The sequence below is a fragment of the Sebastes umbrosus genome, chromosome 6 (assembly GCF_015220745.1).
Source record: "Sebastes umbrosus isolate fSebUmb1 chromosome 6, fSebUmb1.pri, whole genome shotgun sequence".
Lineage (NCBI taxonomy): Eukaryota > Metazoa > Chordata > Actinopteri > Perciformes > Sebastidae > Sebastes > Sebastes umbrosus.
In genome coordinates, this window is record NC_051274.1 from 10,269,786 (window position 1) to 10,286,643 (window position 16,858).

General features: G+C 45.7%; 1 protein-coding gene across 5 annotated transcripts; it reads right to left on the reverse strand.

The window, feature by feature from the left end:
* Window positions 1–6,955: 6,955 nt before the first annotated feature.
* adnpb (activity-dependent neuroprotector homeobox b) lies at window positions 6,956–16,292 on the reverse strand. 5 transcript variants are annotated; one of them, XM_037773103.1, is made up of 5 exons: window positions 15,308–15,855; window positions 14,359–14,482; window positions 11,747–11,863; window positions 11,141–11,233; window positions 6,956–10,967 (listed from the first exon to the last, which is right to left on the reverse strand). In XM_037773103.1, exons 3-5 carry the CDS (start codon window positions 11,852–11,854, stop codon window positions 7,986–7,988), a joined length of 3,183 nt encoding a protein of 1,060 aa, XP_037629031.1. In that variant the 5' UTR covers window positions 11,855–11,863; window positions 14,359–14,482; window positions 15,308–15,855; the 3' UTR covers window positions 6,956–7,985. The 5 variants fall into 5 exon arrangements, with proteins under 5 accessions (XP_037629031.1, XP_037629032.1, XP_037629029.1 ...); XM_037773104.1 differs by lacking the exon at window positions 15,308–15,855 and adding an exon at window positions 15,135–15,263; XM_037773101.1 differs by lacking the exons at window positions 14,359–14,482; window positions 15,308–15,855 and adding an exon at window positions 15,925–16,292.
* Window positions 16,293–16,858: the final 566 nt, after the last annotated feature.

The window sequence follows — 16,858 nt, forward strand, 5'->3', positions numbered from 1 at the left end:
TTACAATAGTTACATTTCATTAACATCAATAAAATAAAATAACAAAATAATTTTCAATCAATCAATTGGAACAGCAATATAAACAGGAAACGAAGCAAATTAACAAACAATCAAACAACAACAAGGTGCAGACAGCTGTCCCTGTCTCTCTCTCTCTCAGTTTTCAATTTCAATTCAATTCAATATGTTTTATTGGCATGACTGTCAGGTGAACAATACTGCCAAAGCGTCAATTCAATAATAATAATAAGAAGAAGAAGAAGAAGAAGAAGAACAAAATAAAAACAAAAACATATATATATATATATATATACAATTAATTAAGCAAATTACAATATATCGATATTTAAAAAGAACATGCATGAAAATGGTAGAAAACAATCCAGAAGTAATTCATGTTTGTTGTGTCAATAAAACAAACAAATAAATTAAAAAAAATAATAACAATATATTGCAATATCAAAGGATAAATGTAAAAAAAAAAAAAAAAAATCTCTCTCTCTCTCTCTCTTCAAAATAAAAGACTGTCCCTCTCCCAGCCTGGACGTCACAATAAGAGCCCTCACTGGGACATTTATGTTCTCTAATAATATTAATTGGGGAAACAACATGGCTTCTCCCATATAAATGTGTTACCCCCATTAAATAGAAATAATTACAATACAAAATTGGACATAATATTCATCCCACTAACAACTTTGTCCCAAGATTTGTGGTTCTTGATAATAAATGTGAATTATTAAAGAAACAACCAAACATCTATGTTATGAATGACAGTACACATTAGGATTCTCATCAAACCAATCATCCAATTAAGCTGAAAGCCAAGGATGTCATATTATACCATGAAAATAAAAACAACAAAAAAAACAGAAAATTCAGCAGATTGTCAATTTATTTATTTTATTGGGGAAATTTCACATCCATAAAGCCAAGTTCTCAAGGTCTCGCTCATCATTTGAACCCTTCAGGATTTTATATTTTTGTCTTTCTATCTTTTAGAGACTCTTATAATTACCATAGTGTCCTGTTCTGTTTTGTCATGTTGTCACACATAGCTGATGATTTCTACAATAAAGAAATGTTGGGGAAAGCCCTGACAGAGCCTCATGGCAGGGGCTCCCAACCTGGCTCCAAACTAACTAACTAAATACTGCACCACTTAAATGATTTCACCCTGAAAGTTGTTTGGGCTCACGACAACATATTATAGTAATTGTGTGCAAACATTTAAAACTGCGATAAAAATTAATTTATGACATGTTTTGTATAGTTTGTATATTGTTCCCAAATGATGTAGGGGAAGTATTTTAAATGATTCGTTATGATGTCAATAATAGATATAACATTTGTGCGGTAGTAAATGTTGTAGATGACTGCAACTTATTTCTTATTGTATAGTGACATCTTCTGGCCAAAAGACATATAGGCCTACTGCTGCTGGCTACCTGCAGGCAGTGTATGCACACACTTATATACAGTATATGTATACAATAAAGCTATTAGGACAGTATGTCCCACCGTTATATGCAGTGATACAGTGGTACATTGCTATGCCCTACAGTCAGTGGTCATCATATAGCACCAATCAACTCCTCTACTCCGTTCTTTTCTTTTCTACATCAGTGATGGAGATTTGATTTTTTTAAGAGTCAAGTGCACTCTCCTAGGAGAAAGCTGTATGGTTATTATAGTGACTTTTTTTTTAGGACAATGAAAGGCACTTATGTCATATTATTTGAAAGCCAAATCGTACATATTTAATAATATCCATTTGGGACTCAGGAGGAATATTAGAGAGGATTAAAGGTTAACGAGCAGAAAGAGCAGAAAGAGTTTCAGGGTCATATGATTCTCTTAAATCTTAAACCTCCCCAGACTTCAGTCACATATGCTAATAAAGCAAGCCAGCAGAAAACAATTTTGCATTAACACTAGCATAGAAACAATAAAAAATGCTATTTCCATTAAAGCCAGACGACATAACCTTTGCTGAACAGCCCCCACAAGCGTTGATTACAAGATAATGGCACAGTGAATTTTGCCTTAATTTCCTCTTGAGTCAGCTCAAGAAGGGAGGAGAGATGAGAGTGGGAGTTGGATTATTTACACATCCAGCAGACACGGAGCAACATTAGCATTCATTTGTGTTTCTGGCCTTCAGGTGTCCAACGATCACTCTCCTTTTAGCTCTGTTTTGGTCTCCACCAACTCCTGAGAGAAACATCTGTCTCTTTAGCTGCTAAATGCTCCACTGTGTTCGCCAGCTGATGGTCTCTAACTGTCTGTCTGCTGCTGAGCTGGCAGTGGACAATGGGTTTTTCACTGTTTCACGGTGATGTCACCCTCTACCCACGCTGCTGCCTGCTACAATGCATATCATGCACCTCCACCTCCAGTGTTTGCACCTCCAATAAAAATGGCGCCGCCCCCAAATGTCCGTATGTGTGTGTGAAAGGATGAGAGCGGTGAGAGTGAACCAAAACTGTAAAGTTGCAGCCTGGAAAACCAAAACAAAGAGCTGAAAGAGCTCCGTAGAGCTGAGGACAGCTGAGGAGAGATGAGGAAAACTGCAGCCCTTTCACATACAGTCATGTGACCCATGTGACCCATTGAAATTAAAATTGATTCCAGTAGTTTTAATGTCAGTTACACAGCTTCTATCTATCTATCATAACTTGACTGGTCATACTAACTGTGTATGACCAATTAGTATGACCAGTATGACAAAACTGGCTCCCTCACTGGTGTCCAGCAGCAACGCCCCTCAGTGTGATGAGATGAAGAAGGGAAGCGTGTTTCTTCTTCTTCTTCAGAACTTACATAGACTGCCTTTAAAGCCACCATGTCACCATTTACTATGTCCACCAGAAGTCTGCTTTCTTATCACCTCTTTCTTTCTCCCCCTGGTGACTTCCTCTCCTCCTTTATGTCCCGTCCTTATTCTGGTGCATCTCCCCTCTCACATCTCCTCCTCTTTTCAGTCTCACAACTGGCCACAGCTCTCTTTCTTTCTTTTCTCTGCCTACTGAATCATTCAGTTTCATCATTTTCTTTCTATCAATCATTTGGACTGTGTGTGTGTGTGTGTGTGTGTGTGTGTGCATGTGTAGCGAGGCCGTTCTACCTGCAGGAGGCACTAGTAGTAGGTGTACAACCATCTCTCTCTGTTGCCTCCCCCTCTCTCTTCAGTCCACCCCTCTCAAACCTGACCCCCGTTTGGTCTGTGCCTCCCCCCTCAGCCTCCCCCCCACCCCCCTCCATCACCAGCACTGCAGAAGAGGCCTCTTGTCTCCCCCGCAGTCTGTAAGGCCTTTCTTTAGCCTCCCTCTCCCTCCCTCCCTCCCTCCCTCCTCGGTCTCTGTGCTGGTCTCATTGTCCTGGTGTGTGTGCCACCCTGATCCAGATGACCTCCAGCGACATGCAATATTCAGAGGATGTGAAGTACATGATGAAAATGTTGTAGATTCAACACAACAGGACAAGTGTCACCTCCACTAGCACTCGTGCACATTTGTTATTATTATTATCATTTACCCCCCCCCCCCCCATGGCGGTTGCTGCCAGTTTCCTACGGGGGGCGCCATCAGCGACTCTGCCGCAGCCGTTTTTCCATTACAACCTGCTCACGACCCCCTCTGCATATCCCTTCTACCTCCTCTCCCCTCTCCTCACCTCCTCTCTGACTCCCTCTCTCTCCCCCTGTTCTCTCCTCTGCTCCTCTCTGACCCCTGTTCTCTCCTCTGCTCCTCTCTTACTCCCTCTCTCTCCCCCTGTTCTCTCCTCTCCTCCTCTCTACCTCCCTCTCTCTCCCCCTGTTCTCTCCTCTCCTCCTCTCTCCCCCACTGATCCTCATGTGATCACAGCTCAGGTGGGCAAATGCTGAACTGACCTGTGGCCAGTTCAACCAATTAGCTTCCTGTTTTGTCTCAGCAGCCTGCACCTCTTTGTGTCTGACAGCACGCACACACACACACACACACACACACACACAGACACACACACACATCAGGGCCTCGCTGTGTCTCTCCTCCGGCTACAGGGGGCGCCAGTCTCTACACCATCAACCCCCCCCCCACTCCTCCTCTCCCTTCTTTCCATCTCTCCTCCTTCTTTTCCCTCCCCCCTACACCCCTCCTCAGTCTGCCCCTAGCACTTCCTCCCCCCTTCCTACTCTCCTCTCCTCTCCTCTCCCTCCTCTTTCCTTCTCCTCCCTTGTGCTCCCATCCCTCTCTGACTCCCCCTTCCCTCCCCCCAGCTCCTCTCCCCACCCCTTCGTCTCCCTCCCCTTCCTCCCCCGTTGAAAGGCTGTTAAGCACTCCTTCTGCACACAGCACTGCAGATGAGGCCTCCGCCTCCCCCACAGTCTGCCAGGCCTCTCACTCTCTCTCTCTCTCTCTCTCTCTCTCTCTCTCCTTCAGCCTCCCCCACCACTCCCTCCCTCACTCACTCCCTCCCTCCCTCCCTTCCTCCCTCTCTCTCACTCCTTACAACAGCATAGCAACACTGACTAGCCAGCCAAGGAGAGTCTTGCCTCTCTCCCTCTTGCACCGGGGTAATTTCCCTCCATTTTAGATTCCTCATCCCAGGGCGGCAAAGGATGGCACTTTAATTAAATACTCGGGAGGTATAAAAATATATTAAGTGGATGTATGTATCTGACCTCACTCACTTTACCTGGGTTGGTAGAATGTGATTGATCTCTACTCTGGGAGAGTGCCATTCATCCAATGGTGCACCTCAGCAAAGGGTTAATAATGTAGTGTAGTATCTCCGACCAAGGTTGCTCCTCATCTTATCATTGTAACATGCAGACAGGCTCCATATTGCAGCTCTCTGACACATGCATCACATATTCTGTTTCATTGTGCACATATAGAAACCAGGTTTACTTCAGATGTGTAGCTCATCACATACGTGTTCTGGTATGAGGCTGGACAGCAGTGGATGAGGTGTTACACATACAGGTGCTGTACTGTATCATCTTTTTTCAATTATTTCACAGATATTTGAAGTTATCATGATGATGTCATTGACTCCTCCACCTGCCATCTCTATCTGAAGGCAGCTATCTGTCCTCCTCCATCACACCACAACACTGCTCTGATCCTGTGAGGCTACACTGGTGGGAAACTTCAGTTACCAAGCAATGCTGGACATTCCTGTATATGTATTTTTGGCTATTCAAAGACACTAACTGCTGCCTAACAAGTCTTAACTTCACTGTGATCAGCATCCTTTATGTTGGGATGGACAGACAATACTGTATATAGATTAAAGAACTGGGAATACCATCATTCCTGAGTTGATATTCCTCACTCACAATCTCGTTAAGGTGTGCTGATTGATACGGAGGTGGTCAAGATACGTCACACCAATTAGTAAATTAATTATTCAATTGGTTAATTTTAACTGTTCATTACATAAGATTCAATTAGCTTTCTTGCACAACAAATGGGAATACCATCCCACTTTGATGTCAACAAAGGATTGTAACCTACAAAGATATTACATTCACAAAAAATGATAGAATGATGTTAGAAAAATAAGACCAACAGACAGGCATGATTTGTGGCACTGTATGTAACCATGGTATCCATTTCCTGTAATATACAGTAGCTCTTCTAATCACACTTTAAATTGCCTATTCACCTTGGTAGCTCAATGTAGACACATGCTTTAAAAAAAACATAATTTTCTGACCAGAAGGCACGCTTGCCGGTCTTGTCTCTCCAACAGTAAGGAACAAAACCGTCCCTGTATCCCTGATGTCCCTCTTGGTTTACACTTCTGAATGACCCCTACTTCTGAGCACCACTGTCTACTCAATGCAACAAAAAAAACTGCACTGGTTTGCAGTGTTTTCCTAGTTGAGCATTATGTTTCAACAATGTTCTGCAACAGAGACATTCATTAACATTTGGCTGTTTTGGATATTAAAACTCTAAAACCTTTTCGTCTTGTGACCCTTATAAATGAATCTACTTGTGACCCTTCATTACAGGTTATGGCATTAGGGTGGTCATGAGCTGTTAGCAGTGATCTTATTCTTTCTTGGACTTCGTTTTAAGGACATTTAGAGACCTGAGGCGGTGAAAGATTCCAGCCATCATTGCACCATGGAGTGCATTTTGCACCATTAGCCTCCAATGACAAGTACTCTAGAGCCCCTTTTCAATCGCACCGGAGTTACTGGGGTACTAGTTAACTAGGACGGACACTTGGCAACAGGATGTTTAACCACTTGTGTATATAACGTTTTGCTATGGTCCCTAGAGTTTTAGTGGGACACTGTTTTAGCATGCAGGGCTCTGCCTGTGGAAGCACAATGTCACAACGGGCTAGTAGATCTAGTAACTCACTCTTTAACTCGCCCGATTGAAAGAACAAATCTTTTTTTTTTTTTTTCCAGAGCTGATGATGGAAGTAGCAAAAGAGTGAGCGATCTCACTTCCTTCTCTTCTCTGTTGAGAGTTGCACATGTATTTGTATGGTTTCATTAGGTGTTTAGATGTGAAGCATCTGCTATAGCCTGAACACTCACTCACTCACTGTCAACGAGTTCATCTCTGGGGAGAAGGAGGGGGATTGTCACACTATTTATGATATGCAAGAATGTTTGTTGCTTCACATCTGTGACGCACTGTGTCCTTGTTGTGATTCAATAATTGACTTAAACTTTGTTGTTTTTAGATAACACCTAATAAATAAACCTACATGTATAGGTGGTGGATTTCTGACCCACTTGCCCGACAAGTGAAAAAAACATTAACCCTAACCCTGGCATGAAGTACATATTGCAGTTTTAAGAGGCAAGTTTAATGAGAAAGTATAAATTTAGACAGCTGATTAATAATACTCCTAATCTGAAAGAAATAAAAGACATTCAGAGCTTGTCTAACTAGTGCTCATTTGTGTTCCTTTCATTGAACAAAGAAACTGGCATTGCCATCAGTTCTGTGAGAAGCACAATTACAGCACTTTATTGTTCATAAATGCTTAAGTGAAAAATGAAAACATAAAACAAATACACACATTTTCAAAGAACACAAATTGAACACAACTCTCTTTTTTGGGAAACAAAATTGCTTTCACTATTGTGGAAGTCAGTATGGTGGTTACTGTCCAGTCTTGTGGGGTCAAAGAAACATCATCAAGTTAAAATAGTGAAAATAGAAAGTAGAGTACAGTCAAGGCTAATGAGCATAAGGCTGCAGAAGGTTGATGAAATGCTCCTTTAAACAGAGAGAATGAGAACAGAAATCATACAAAAAAAAAAAGGAAATTAAAAAAATAAAATCTAATCAAGTTTAAAGCAAAAACAAAATCAGTTCTGTTATTTCATTTATATATAGATATATTATTTTGCAAAAAAACTAGGTTTTTGTTAAAAAATAAACTTAAACGTACGAGAAAATACCAGCCACCAAAGCGACAACTATCATTAAGCATACCAATGTAGAACATATGAGGCTACCTTACACACAGGTAATAGCAAATATTTAGGGGAACATGTACGGCAACATGTATCCAAACATGTCTAAAAGACTGTACAAATGTACACTACCCATCTCAGTAGAACTACGTGAAAAATGATGGATTATCTCGTCAGCTTAAAAGCTTTACCTCACAACAACTCAGTATTTTAAGCCACACTTAAAGTTCAGTGGCTAAAGCAACGTTAAGAACTCCTTATCTCAATGTAATAAAGTATATAGAAGGCAAAAAACTTTCTATTTGTTTGGTGTGACTTCTCTGTCGTCTTTGCTCCTCCCCTCCCAATCGGGGAAGAAACATTAAAACTTTGTTCACAAATCTTTACATCAGTCCTAGCTGCTCGTTGAGTCCTGCCTTTAAAAGTCATTGGATGGCTTGTTTTAGTAGAGTTCCCTCCTTCACAGATACCCAGAGTACCTGGGCGGTGTCCTTCAGTCCAGGCGAGGCAGATTTGTTGGCGTGGATCAAATCTAAAGTGTCTCCATCAGTCAGACCTGCTGTTGGCCCAGCTGGGCCCCGTCTCTCCTGCTTCTGGCAGATGATGGTACAAACTTGGGAATAATGATGGGCAGAGGGTCTCTTCCTTTAGCAGCCGGTCTTCCTGAGCCCTCTGTGGGCCCGAAGCCATTCTCTACATGTGCCTCTTCGTCTTCATCGTCATCATCATCATCGTCGTCGTCGTCCTCATCATCCTCATCGTCATCTTCGTCTGACATGTCGTCTAGATCTGAAACTATCTTGGTCTCTGTCCCCGGCTCCCTTCTCTCCATAGCTCCAGTAAGCAGTTTGTTACCATGGAGATGTACCTCTCCCTCGCACTCCTTGTTGTCCTTCTGCTGCTCTTCCTCATCACTGTCAGAGTCGATGGCGATGGGCTCCGAGAGGTCCAGAGGTATTTTCTGTGGTAAGGTGCTGTTGATTGTCTTGGTTTGGTCTCTGCTGGCACTGTTGGGTTTGGGGGCAGATGGCGTTGCTTTAGTAGATTCCACAGTCCCAGTTGTCTTTCCCTTCCGTGGAGGAGCCACACCGCCATTAGCAGCTAGCTCTCTATGTTTCCGGAGAGCCTGCTCCGACACCCCTATATGTGTCCTAGATGTCCGCCTCTTGCTGTGTCTGCCCTCGTACACGCCATCCTGGGCGAACGCCAACTCGTGACTCACTTTGCTGAGCTCGTGCATACTGAACCCGAGCAACACGCTGGCATTCTGGGCTTCGCAATCCTGTACGCATTTCCTTCTTTTGTTGCCAAAGTGGCTGGAGATGTCCGACTTCCACAGCCATAGACTGGCTGCCAGCTTCTCCACCTCCCGGCGTGTGGGATACGGCGCTTGATTAAAATACTGCGTTAGAAATGCCTTCCTGGATTCGTATGACTCGTTTTCGTGTCCTTTGGGGTCAAGAGCCAGAACTACAGGTTCATCAGGATTTTCTACAAATGCAGATGGACCATTGATGTCCCGTGGGTTGGCCCTTTCCCCAGGGGGCCTCCTTCGTTTTGGCGCACTAGTGTCAGAGCTGTCAAAGCTGGTCCGTTTTAGAGCGCTGCTCGGGGCCTGGCTCACCCGAGAGTGAGCTGCCCGGCTGTCCTGCCCATTTTGGGATTTCCCTACACCTCGACAGTGCACCAAGTGTAGAGTGATGGTGGAGGCAGTCATGTTACTAGTATAAACCCCCAAGCAGTGAATACACTTGTAGGTCAGTTTTTTTTCTACGGGGTGGACAGTCTGGATAACCTGGTGCCGCTCTCTCAGGTGGTGGGCCAGTGAGTCTGAGATTGGGCCCTTGAGGATAGAGAAGCAAAGAGGACACAGGGTCTTGCCCACATCCCTCTTGTAGGGCACCGATGCCTGTGGAGCACTCTTGGCTGGTGCACCGTCAGCAGCCCCTGACGGTGTTTTGGGCGGGTGCTGAGGCAATAGCCTCTTGCCTGATATTAGAGAGGCAGACAAGGCAGATGTCACAGAGGTGTTGTTGTTCTGAGCATGAAACGCCACCGACTCCTCAGGGGCGTCTCTCATGTTGTAAGTAGTGACAATCAACTGAACATTCTTGGGATTGCCCTGCTGCAAAGTGAGGTCAAAGGTCAAGGGAGAATCTGTGCGTGGGCCGACGCTCTCATCGGGGTGCGACAGCCGCATGTGGGCCACCATCTTCTCAACATCATTGAAGGTTGCACGGCAGTGTGGGCACGACAGGCCGTGGATCAACATGTGGTTCAACAACGTGTCACTGGGGAGATAGCGGTTGCAGTAGAGACACTTGCTGGTGAAGTTGTGGATCTTCATGATGTAGTTGGCGACAGCGGGCACCTTCTCCGCTTTGTGCTCCTTCTCAAAATGAGAACTGTACACGTTCTCTGGGAAGAGCTCGTTGCAGATGGTGCAGATTTTCCACTTCTGGGTGTAGGATGTGCCGAGGACTGAGGAGCCACCTTTCTTGGCCGTGACAGAGGCTACAGTAGTAGCTGCCGCCTGGACACGTGAACCCAGAGGGTTGGATTTGAGTGAGGAAGAGGCACTAACCACAATTGGACTCCGCAAGCTGCCGCCAGAAATAAGCTGCTTTGCTGCATGTGACTGCTGGGGGACAGAAACCTGGGCGTTCCCCGGCAGAGTAACCCTCACCTGCTGGCTGCCAATAGAGAAGGACTGGGTGGCCCCGGCCTTTAACCTCACTCCATCATGTTTCATCCCAGAGAGAAGACTCTGAGCGCTGAAGCCCGTCTTTGATGCGATGATAACACGACCCAGCTGCTGGGAGCCAGGAGACCTGGTCGTGGCCATCACTGCACCTTTAGGGCCCATCCCAATGATGGTCTTGTCTCCCTGGGTTTTGGGGGGGATCATGATGATGGGTTTGGGACGGGGGACGATCACACTGGTATGCCCAATCATGGCAGTCACCTGGTAGCCAATCCTCTCGTGGTCCTCAATGACGTGTTGGACAAGTGCCTCATAGGTCCTTGGAACAAACAGACACTTCTTGCAGTGAATCTGGTTACTGTTAACAGTGTTTGTGTTGTGACCCTCTGTGGCACCATTCTGAGCATTTGTCTTGTCTCCTGGTTTCACTATATAGGGCTGGGCCACTTGCTGGAAGTGTTCCCTGTAGATGTGCTTTCGCACAACATTGTACAAAGGGTCCCTGTAGGTGCACTTCTTGCAGTAGTACACCGCCTGTTCCACACTGTCCCCGGTCCTTTTAAGCACCCCGTCCTTCATCATGATCCCACCAGCTCCCACCACCATTCCACCGGGGCCCTGCCGCACAGTGCTGTTAGGCATGTGGAACAGTTTGATGTGCGTTTCCAGAGTCTTCTTGTTACCATTGTAAGTGCAGTAGGGGCAGTTGAGCAGAATGTTGTTCTCAAAATCCTCGCTGTGGACGTTGCGGAAATGGCTCTTGTATGCAGAGAAGTACTTGGATGAAAAGAGGCAGCCAGTGCAGCAGAAGGGCTTGGATCTGTAGTCCTGGAGACACACAGGTGGGGACAGCATTAGCATAGATTTGTACCTTTATACATTTTCTCTGTTTTTGTGGTGTGAACTTAACAATAACAAGAATTCAAAAGAATAGATTCAAATATCAGTGTTGCAGAACCACACAACACAACAGGACAAATATGTAAGAGTTTGTTACACACCTGGACTTTGGTATGTGATGGTTCCCACATGCACACATCGTCCCAGTTAGTGTGCTTTATGTACACCTCTGGAGGAGTGTAGTCTTTATAGTCCTAAACAACAAGGAAATTTTAGATTAATACTTGATGATGATGAAACAATCAACAAGGGAAATATACATCAGAACTATTCACGGGGCATAGACTGCCTCTATGGACGCATGAGATACATGAATAAATGGTGGAATCATTCCAGTTTTCTTCCTTTGGGCGATGACAAACTCACGATGCTTCACTAATGATGCATGTTTACGCAGGGACAAAAAAAGAAGGGGTTTCTGGGTAACCACAGGCAACAACAGATTCGTTGATGTGATGTACATTAAGTGAGATATCAGTCCAGGTCACAGATTCCTATCATCATACATTTATACTTCCTGTACTGAGCCAAGTGGACAAGCAATCTCAACTCTCAGTTATTAAACCAAAACTATTTCCCCATATGTACACCAATTACATTACCAATACACCAAATCTTCCTTAAACCTCAGCAAGAGATGAAAATGATGGTGGGAATATGAAGGGGTAGTCAGTCATCATTATAAAAATGATGGTGGTCACGCTCACCTCTAGGTGATCTCTGCAGAACTCCAAGCCGATGTCTCCCAGGACCCTCTTGACATTTTTCCTCGCTTTCCGCAGACTGCCCAGGTTATTGACAGGGAGCTGGAACATTCTGCCCACCTGAACAGAAAGACACAAACAACAGCATGTTATCAACAGGTGTAGAGTACAATTTGAACAGGTGTCTGTTAACTGACCCCCCCAAGCCAGGAAATGAACAGTTCACTGAAAAGGACCTTTTACTTGACTTGACTTGCCTGGTAGAACGCTTAAAAAGGGAAAACCCCTTTCAGACATGAAATACGCAAAAAAAAAAATAGTTGTCTGTTACGTAAATCATCATTGCCAAAGTGCCCCCTCTTAGCGGGTATTCAGAGCTGTTTAGCGCAGGGGGGCTGCGTTAGTTGGGGGGGTTGTGTTTTTAGGGTACCGATGACACAATGAAAAACGACCCAGGAAGTCCAGTTTGAGCAACAGACAAAGGAGTTTAAAGGCTCATCAGATGCCAAAACACTGCACAACGGTTTGTGATACTCACAGACAGGATTTAACAACACTGAAGTTATCACAGAGGCAACTATTCATGCATGTGTGCACAAGGACACACATGCACGCGGGTGACGTGATACACATTCCTACCAATGGTTTCGAACTATTTCACTGATTGACACACGGCGGTAATGCACCAAGATACACAACAATGCCCCTGCAGACGCAGGCTAGAAGAAGACTGCTGGCTGGTAAACATAGATGTAAACAATGAAGGTTTCTTTAGAGTATAATCACCTGATAATGGGAATCGTTGTGTTTTCGTTACCTTAGAATGAGCCGTTTATATCTACATAGGGAGCGGGTCCTCTCCATGGAGCCGGCAGCCATGTTTCTACAGTAGCCCAGAAGGGACAAACCAAACACGGGCTCTAGTGAGGGACATTCACGTCTTCACATCGGCCACCGTAGCTCTCCTACACGCTTGGCACACGGGAGAAGTTTCATTGATTGCAATCTGCGACTTCACCGCTAGATACCACCAAATCCTACACACTGCACCTTTAAAAGAAAACTCTAGGGCATCTTTAACTACAAAGTCACAAGCCAGTGCTCAGTGGATTATTTATATTATTATTTTATTATTATTATTTAATAACTACAGTTTAGTTTCTTTAGTTGCCTGTACTAAAGCTGAAAAATTGTTGAAATTTGACCAAACCTCACTTAGAGGTCTGGTGTAGAAAGAAGAAAGAAAGGTTGCTCACAGAAAGACAGACCCACTCGTTCCATACGACCATACCTGGTACCTGGTTACATACAATCAGACCCACTGGTTCCATACAAAATACAGCTGAACCACCATCCACTCATTCATTATGCGTTTATCACTACCAATAAGTTCAGCATTAGTGAAGGCACCTCTTGCCAGAGGAAGCCATAAGGGCTGTTTAATTCACTGTCCAAAGTGTCTCTATTCAAATCAGAGCTCCATGTAGTGAGGTCAAAGGTCACTGATGCAAGGCATAAAGGCAGCTCAGTGACAACAAACGGCACAGTCCCAAACAAACACCTCAGCTCATTTCCCTTCTAGAAAACACAGAACAGAGAGGGGGAACTGTGGGAGTGTGGTTCCACCAACTGTTGGCCTAGTGAAGAGAGAACCGGAGACATTACTGCCGATCCGCCTGGTTGGATGTCTGTCTTGCCTGTCTGTCTGTCTGTCTGTCTTGCCTGTCTGTCTGTCTGTCTGTCTGTCTGTCTGTCTGTCTGTCTGTCTGTCTTTCAGAAATGTGCAAGTGCTAGAGGGAGAGAGAGAGAAACATACCCTTGTCCACTTCCCCTCTCTGTCTCTCTTTCCTGCTTCCTCCCATTACTTGCAGATGGCGCTAGAGAGGAGCTCCATTATGTAAGCCTCCCTATCCTCTGCCTGCCCCCTTTTTCTCCCTGCCTCGCAATACCATCACAGAATGGCGCCTCCTATTGAGTCAGCAGCAGCCTCTACAATATGTCTGCAGTGGAGGGGGAGGGGAGGGGAGGGTGAGGGGAGGGAGGGAGGGATGTTGGAAGGGAGGAAGGGGAGGGACAGAAGGAGCTAGAGAGATCAGTGAAGGGGGAGGGGGAGTGTGAGAGAGGATGAGGTGAGGGGGGTGAGGGAGCTGGGAGGAAGGGGAGGGAGAGAGAGGTGGGGGGGGAGCGAGTGAGCGAGGGTAGAGGGAGTGTGAGGGGAGAGATGAGAGGAAAGGAGAGAGGACAGAGAGGGAGCTACGGAAGTGGAGGGAGGGAGGGAGGGAGAGGATGGGGAGGCAGGGAGGTCGGACAGACAGGCTCAGAGGAGAGGGAGGGAGCGAGGGAGGGAGGGAGGGGAAGAGGCTGGGGGAGAGAGAGAGAGAGAAAATGGAAGTGGGTGAGAGAAAGAGGGGGCGATGGATAGGCAGGGAGGGGAGGGGGGTGGGAGGAAGAAAGGGAGAGAAAAAAAGCCAAGGAGAGGCTGAGTAGGAGGGAAGGGAGGGAGAGAAGGAAGAGGAGAGGGAGGAGAGGCGATAGGAGGCTGCTCTGCTCTGCTGAGGGCTGCTGGCAGAAAACAGGTTTCCTTCCACTGAGGGTGAAAAAAGAGGCCTACAAACCTTCAGCCACAGATCTCCTCCTGCTCCCTCAGTCCTCCACAGGGGACAGGAGGACTACCTATGTCCTGGTTCACACCTCGCTCCTTCAACGTGCAGATGTTTACTGAGGAGCTTCTGGAGACATCTAAAAATGCACACCAATACCAGAAAAGTTTGGGAGGCTTTAAAATGCACTGGGGTTAGATGTGTCAGTACGATCAACATCTGTCTGTCTGTCTGTCTGTCTGTCTGTCGGCCTAACAGTAATAAAGGTGGGGGTCTGTCTGTATATGATGGCTGATGGTAGTAACCATGATCATAATCTGACACTTGTCCTGAGTGACAGCCCTCCTCCTCCTCCTCCTCCTCCTCCTCTCCCCACTGTGAGTGCATCCCAGACCCCGGTGTCACCTGGCTGAACTCTCATCACCTCTGGTTTAGTTATTCAAAAGGAAATCTGACACCATTTGACTAAAGATTATATGAATTATACACCACAATCTGTATTCTGTGTCCTATAAGACACAACTCTGTACAGTAAGTGGAGCTACACTTTGACAGACTCATTGAAAAAGGCTTAGGTGGTTTAGCAGCAGCTTTAGCTCTGTGAGGTGAAGTGTCAGTGAATCTGATCTGATCAACATCTGGCCGGATCCAGATCGATAAGGGTTGGAAAGGGACAAAGAATAGAACACACACACACCGTGCTAAGTTAGCATGCTAAGCTAGCATCAACAACACTAGCTGTTCACAACTAACACTGCCGTTTCTCTCCTCTTCATGTATTAGTATCTTACCTGGGAGGTTATTATAAACAAGCCTGCTGCTTGGAGGAGTTCCGTTCAACCCCCTCCTGGCTGTATAAAGCAACATAACGTTACCTTTAACGCTAGCTGTACCGTTAACGTTAGAGCACCGCATCCCCGCAGGTAGCCCCGGTAACGGAGAACATCATGACAGACTAGTTTACCTGCTTTCACATCCACAGCTCCCGGCTGACTGAAATGTGTCACCTCCGGAGGACCGAGTGTGTGGACTCTTCCACGGTAATATCCTTTCAGGTGACAGCTATCTTCGTGGAGAACCAGAGAAGCACAGAAGCAGCCACCCCCGGGGTAGTCGGTCTACCCTCCAAGCCCGCCTCTCCCTCTCCTGACGCGGCTCTCCTCTCTCCTCTGGTCGGCACACTGGAGCAGAGCGCCTCGGAGCCTCATCAGACTATTAACCCGTCCGTTCTCCGGAGCGGTGAGGTGAGGGCGGCGGACACATGTCCTACTGTTGGGGGACAACCCGCTCTGTCAAACCAGACTCCTCTAAAGTCCTAGTCCTGGTCCTCGGCTCGCCTGGCAGCCGACACGGTTCGGTCCCATTCTTCTCTGTGACTCTGACAGACAATACTCATCCAGCACTAGAAGCTGCCCTATCCAAAATGGCGCAAATAAAAGGGGCGGAAGTGACATCTCTACTTGATTAGCATAAATAATGTCATTGTGAGGAGAACCTCGGCTCATTAAAACAAACTCCCTGATTGGCCTGTCAATCAATTTGTCCAATTAAGAAAACGGTCAGTTAAAAAAACACACCAACCTCGTCCGGTGGGTCCTCTGGTTCCGGTGCTCCAGTCTCCTGTGAGGTAAACAACCCGAACCCAGTAGTGACAGGATCTGGCCGGCAGCGGGCGTCCTTCTGGAGTGGGTTTCTAACATTTACGCACATGCGCAGTTTGGCTACATCTGGCGCCCCCCCCCACCCCACCCTCGGATGTACACAGTGCCTCACAGCACTCAGCTGGAGTGGTATCTCCATCACCGGCTGGGCCAACGCTAGGTGGCGCTGTACTACACCACTACTAGTCCAACTCTCCCTCTCTGGGACTACTTGCCTGCAGGAACAGTGCTGCACTTCATCCAGTGTGACACTGCATGGAAATGGTTAAAAGCCATGGTAACATTTTTACATCAGCTGGGTTGCCCCCTCCTTCTCCCCATCAGCATCACTCTTCACCCACCCATCCCATCATCCTTCCTTCCTGCAGCTGTCAGACTCCACAACCAGCAAACCAGCACTGCTCCCAGTAGACCACTTACACACCAAAAAACTGACAATAACCTGATATTTTCAGGTGGAATTTCATTTCATTCTCAATGTGCAATATCATTTTCCACTTGTGCAATTTTGTTAATAGTCTGTTTATTGTCAATACTGCTCCTATTTTTATACTTCCTTCTATTTAAATGGTTCATATTTTGTTACACTTTGTTTAGCTATTTTTTTTTTACTGTGTTAGCTGATGCATCTTGTTTTTTGCAATATCCCCTTTTGCTACTGTTCGCTGCAAATTTCCCCACTGCAGGACTAATAAAGAAATGTCTTTTCTGGGTTTGCTGTGTGGTTATTTGACTGAACGTGTTCATTTAGGAATATGTAACATATAATGACATTTTTCACCCAATTTAAGGCGTCAGTTGATGCTTTCAAGGTGTCCTGATAAACTTTCACATAAATAGACACAAACCAGTAA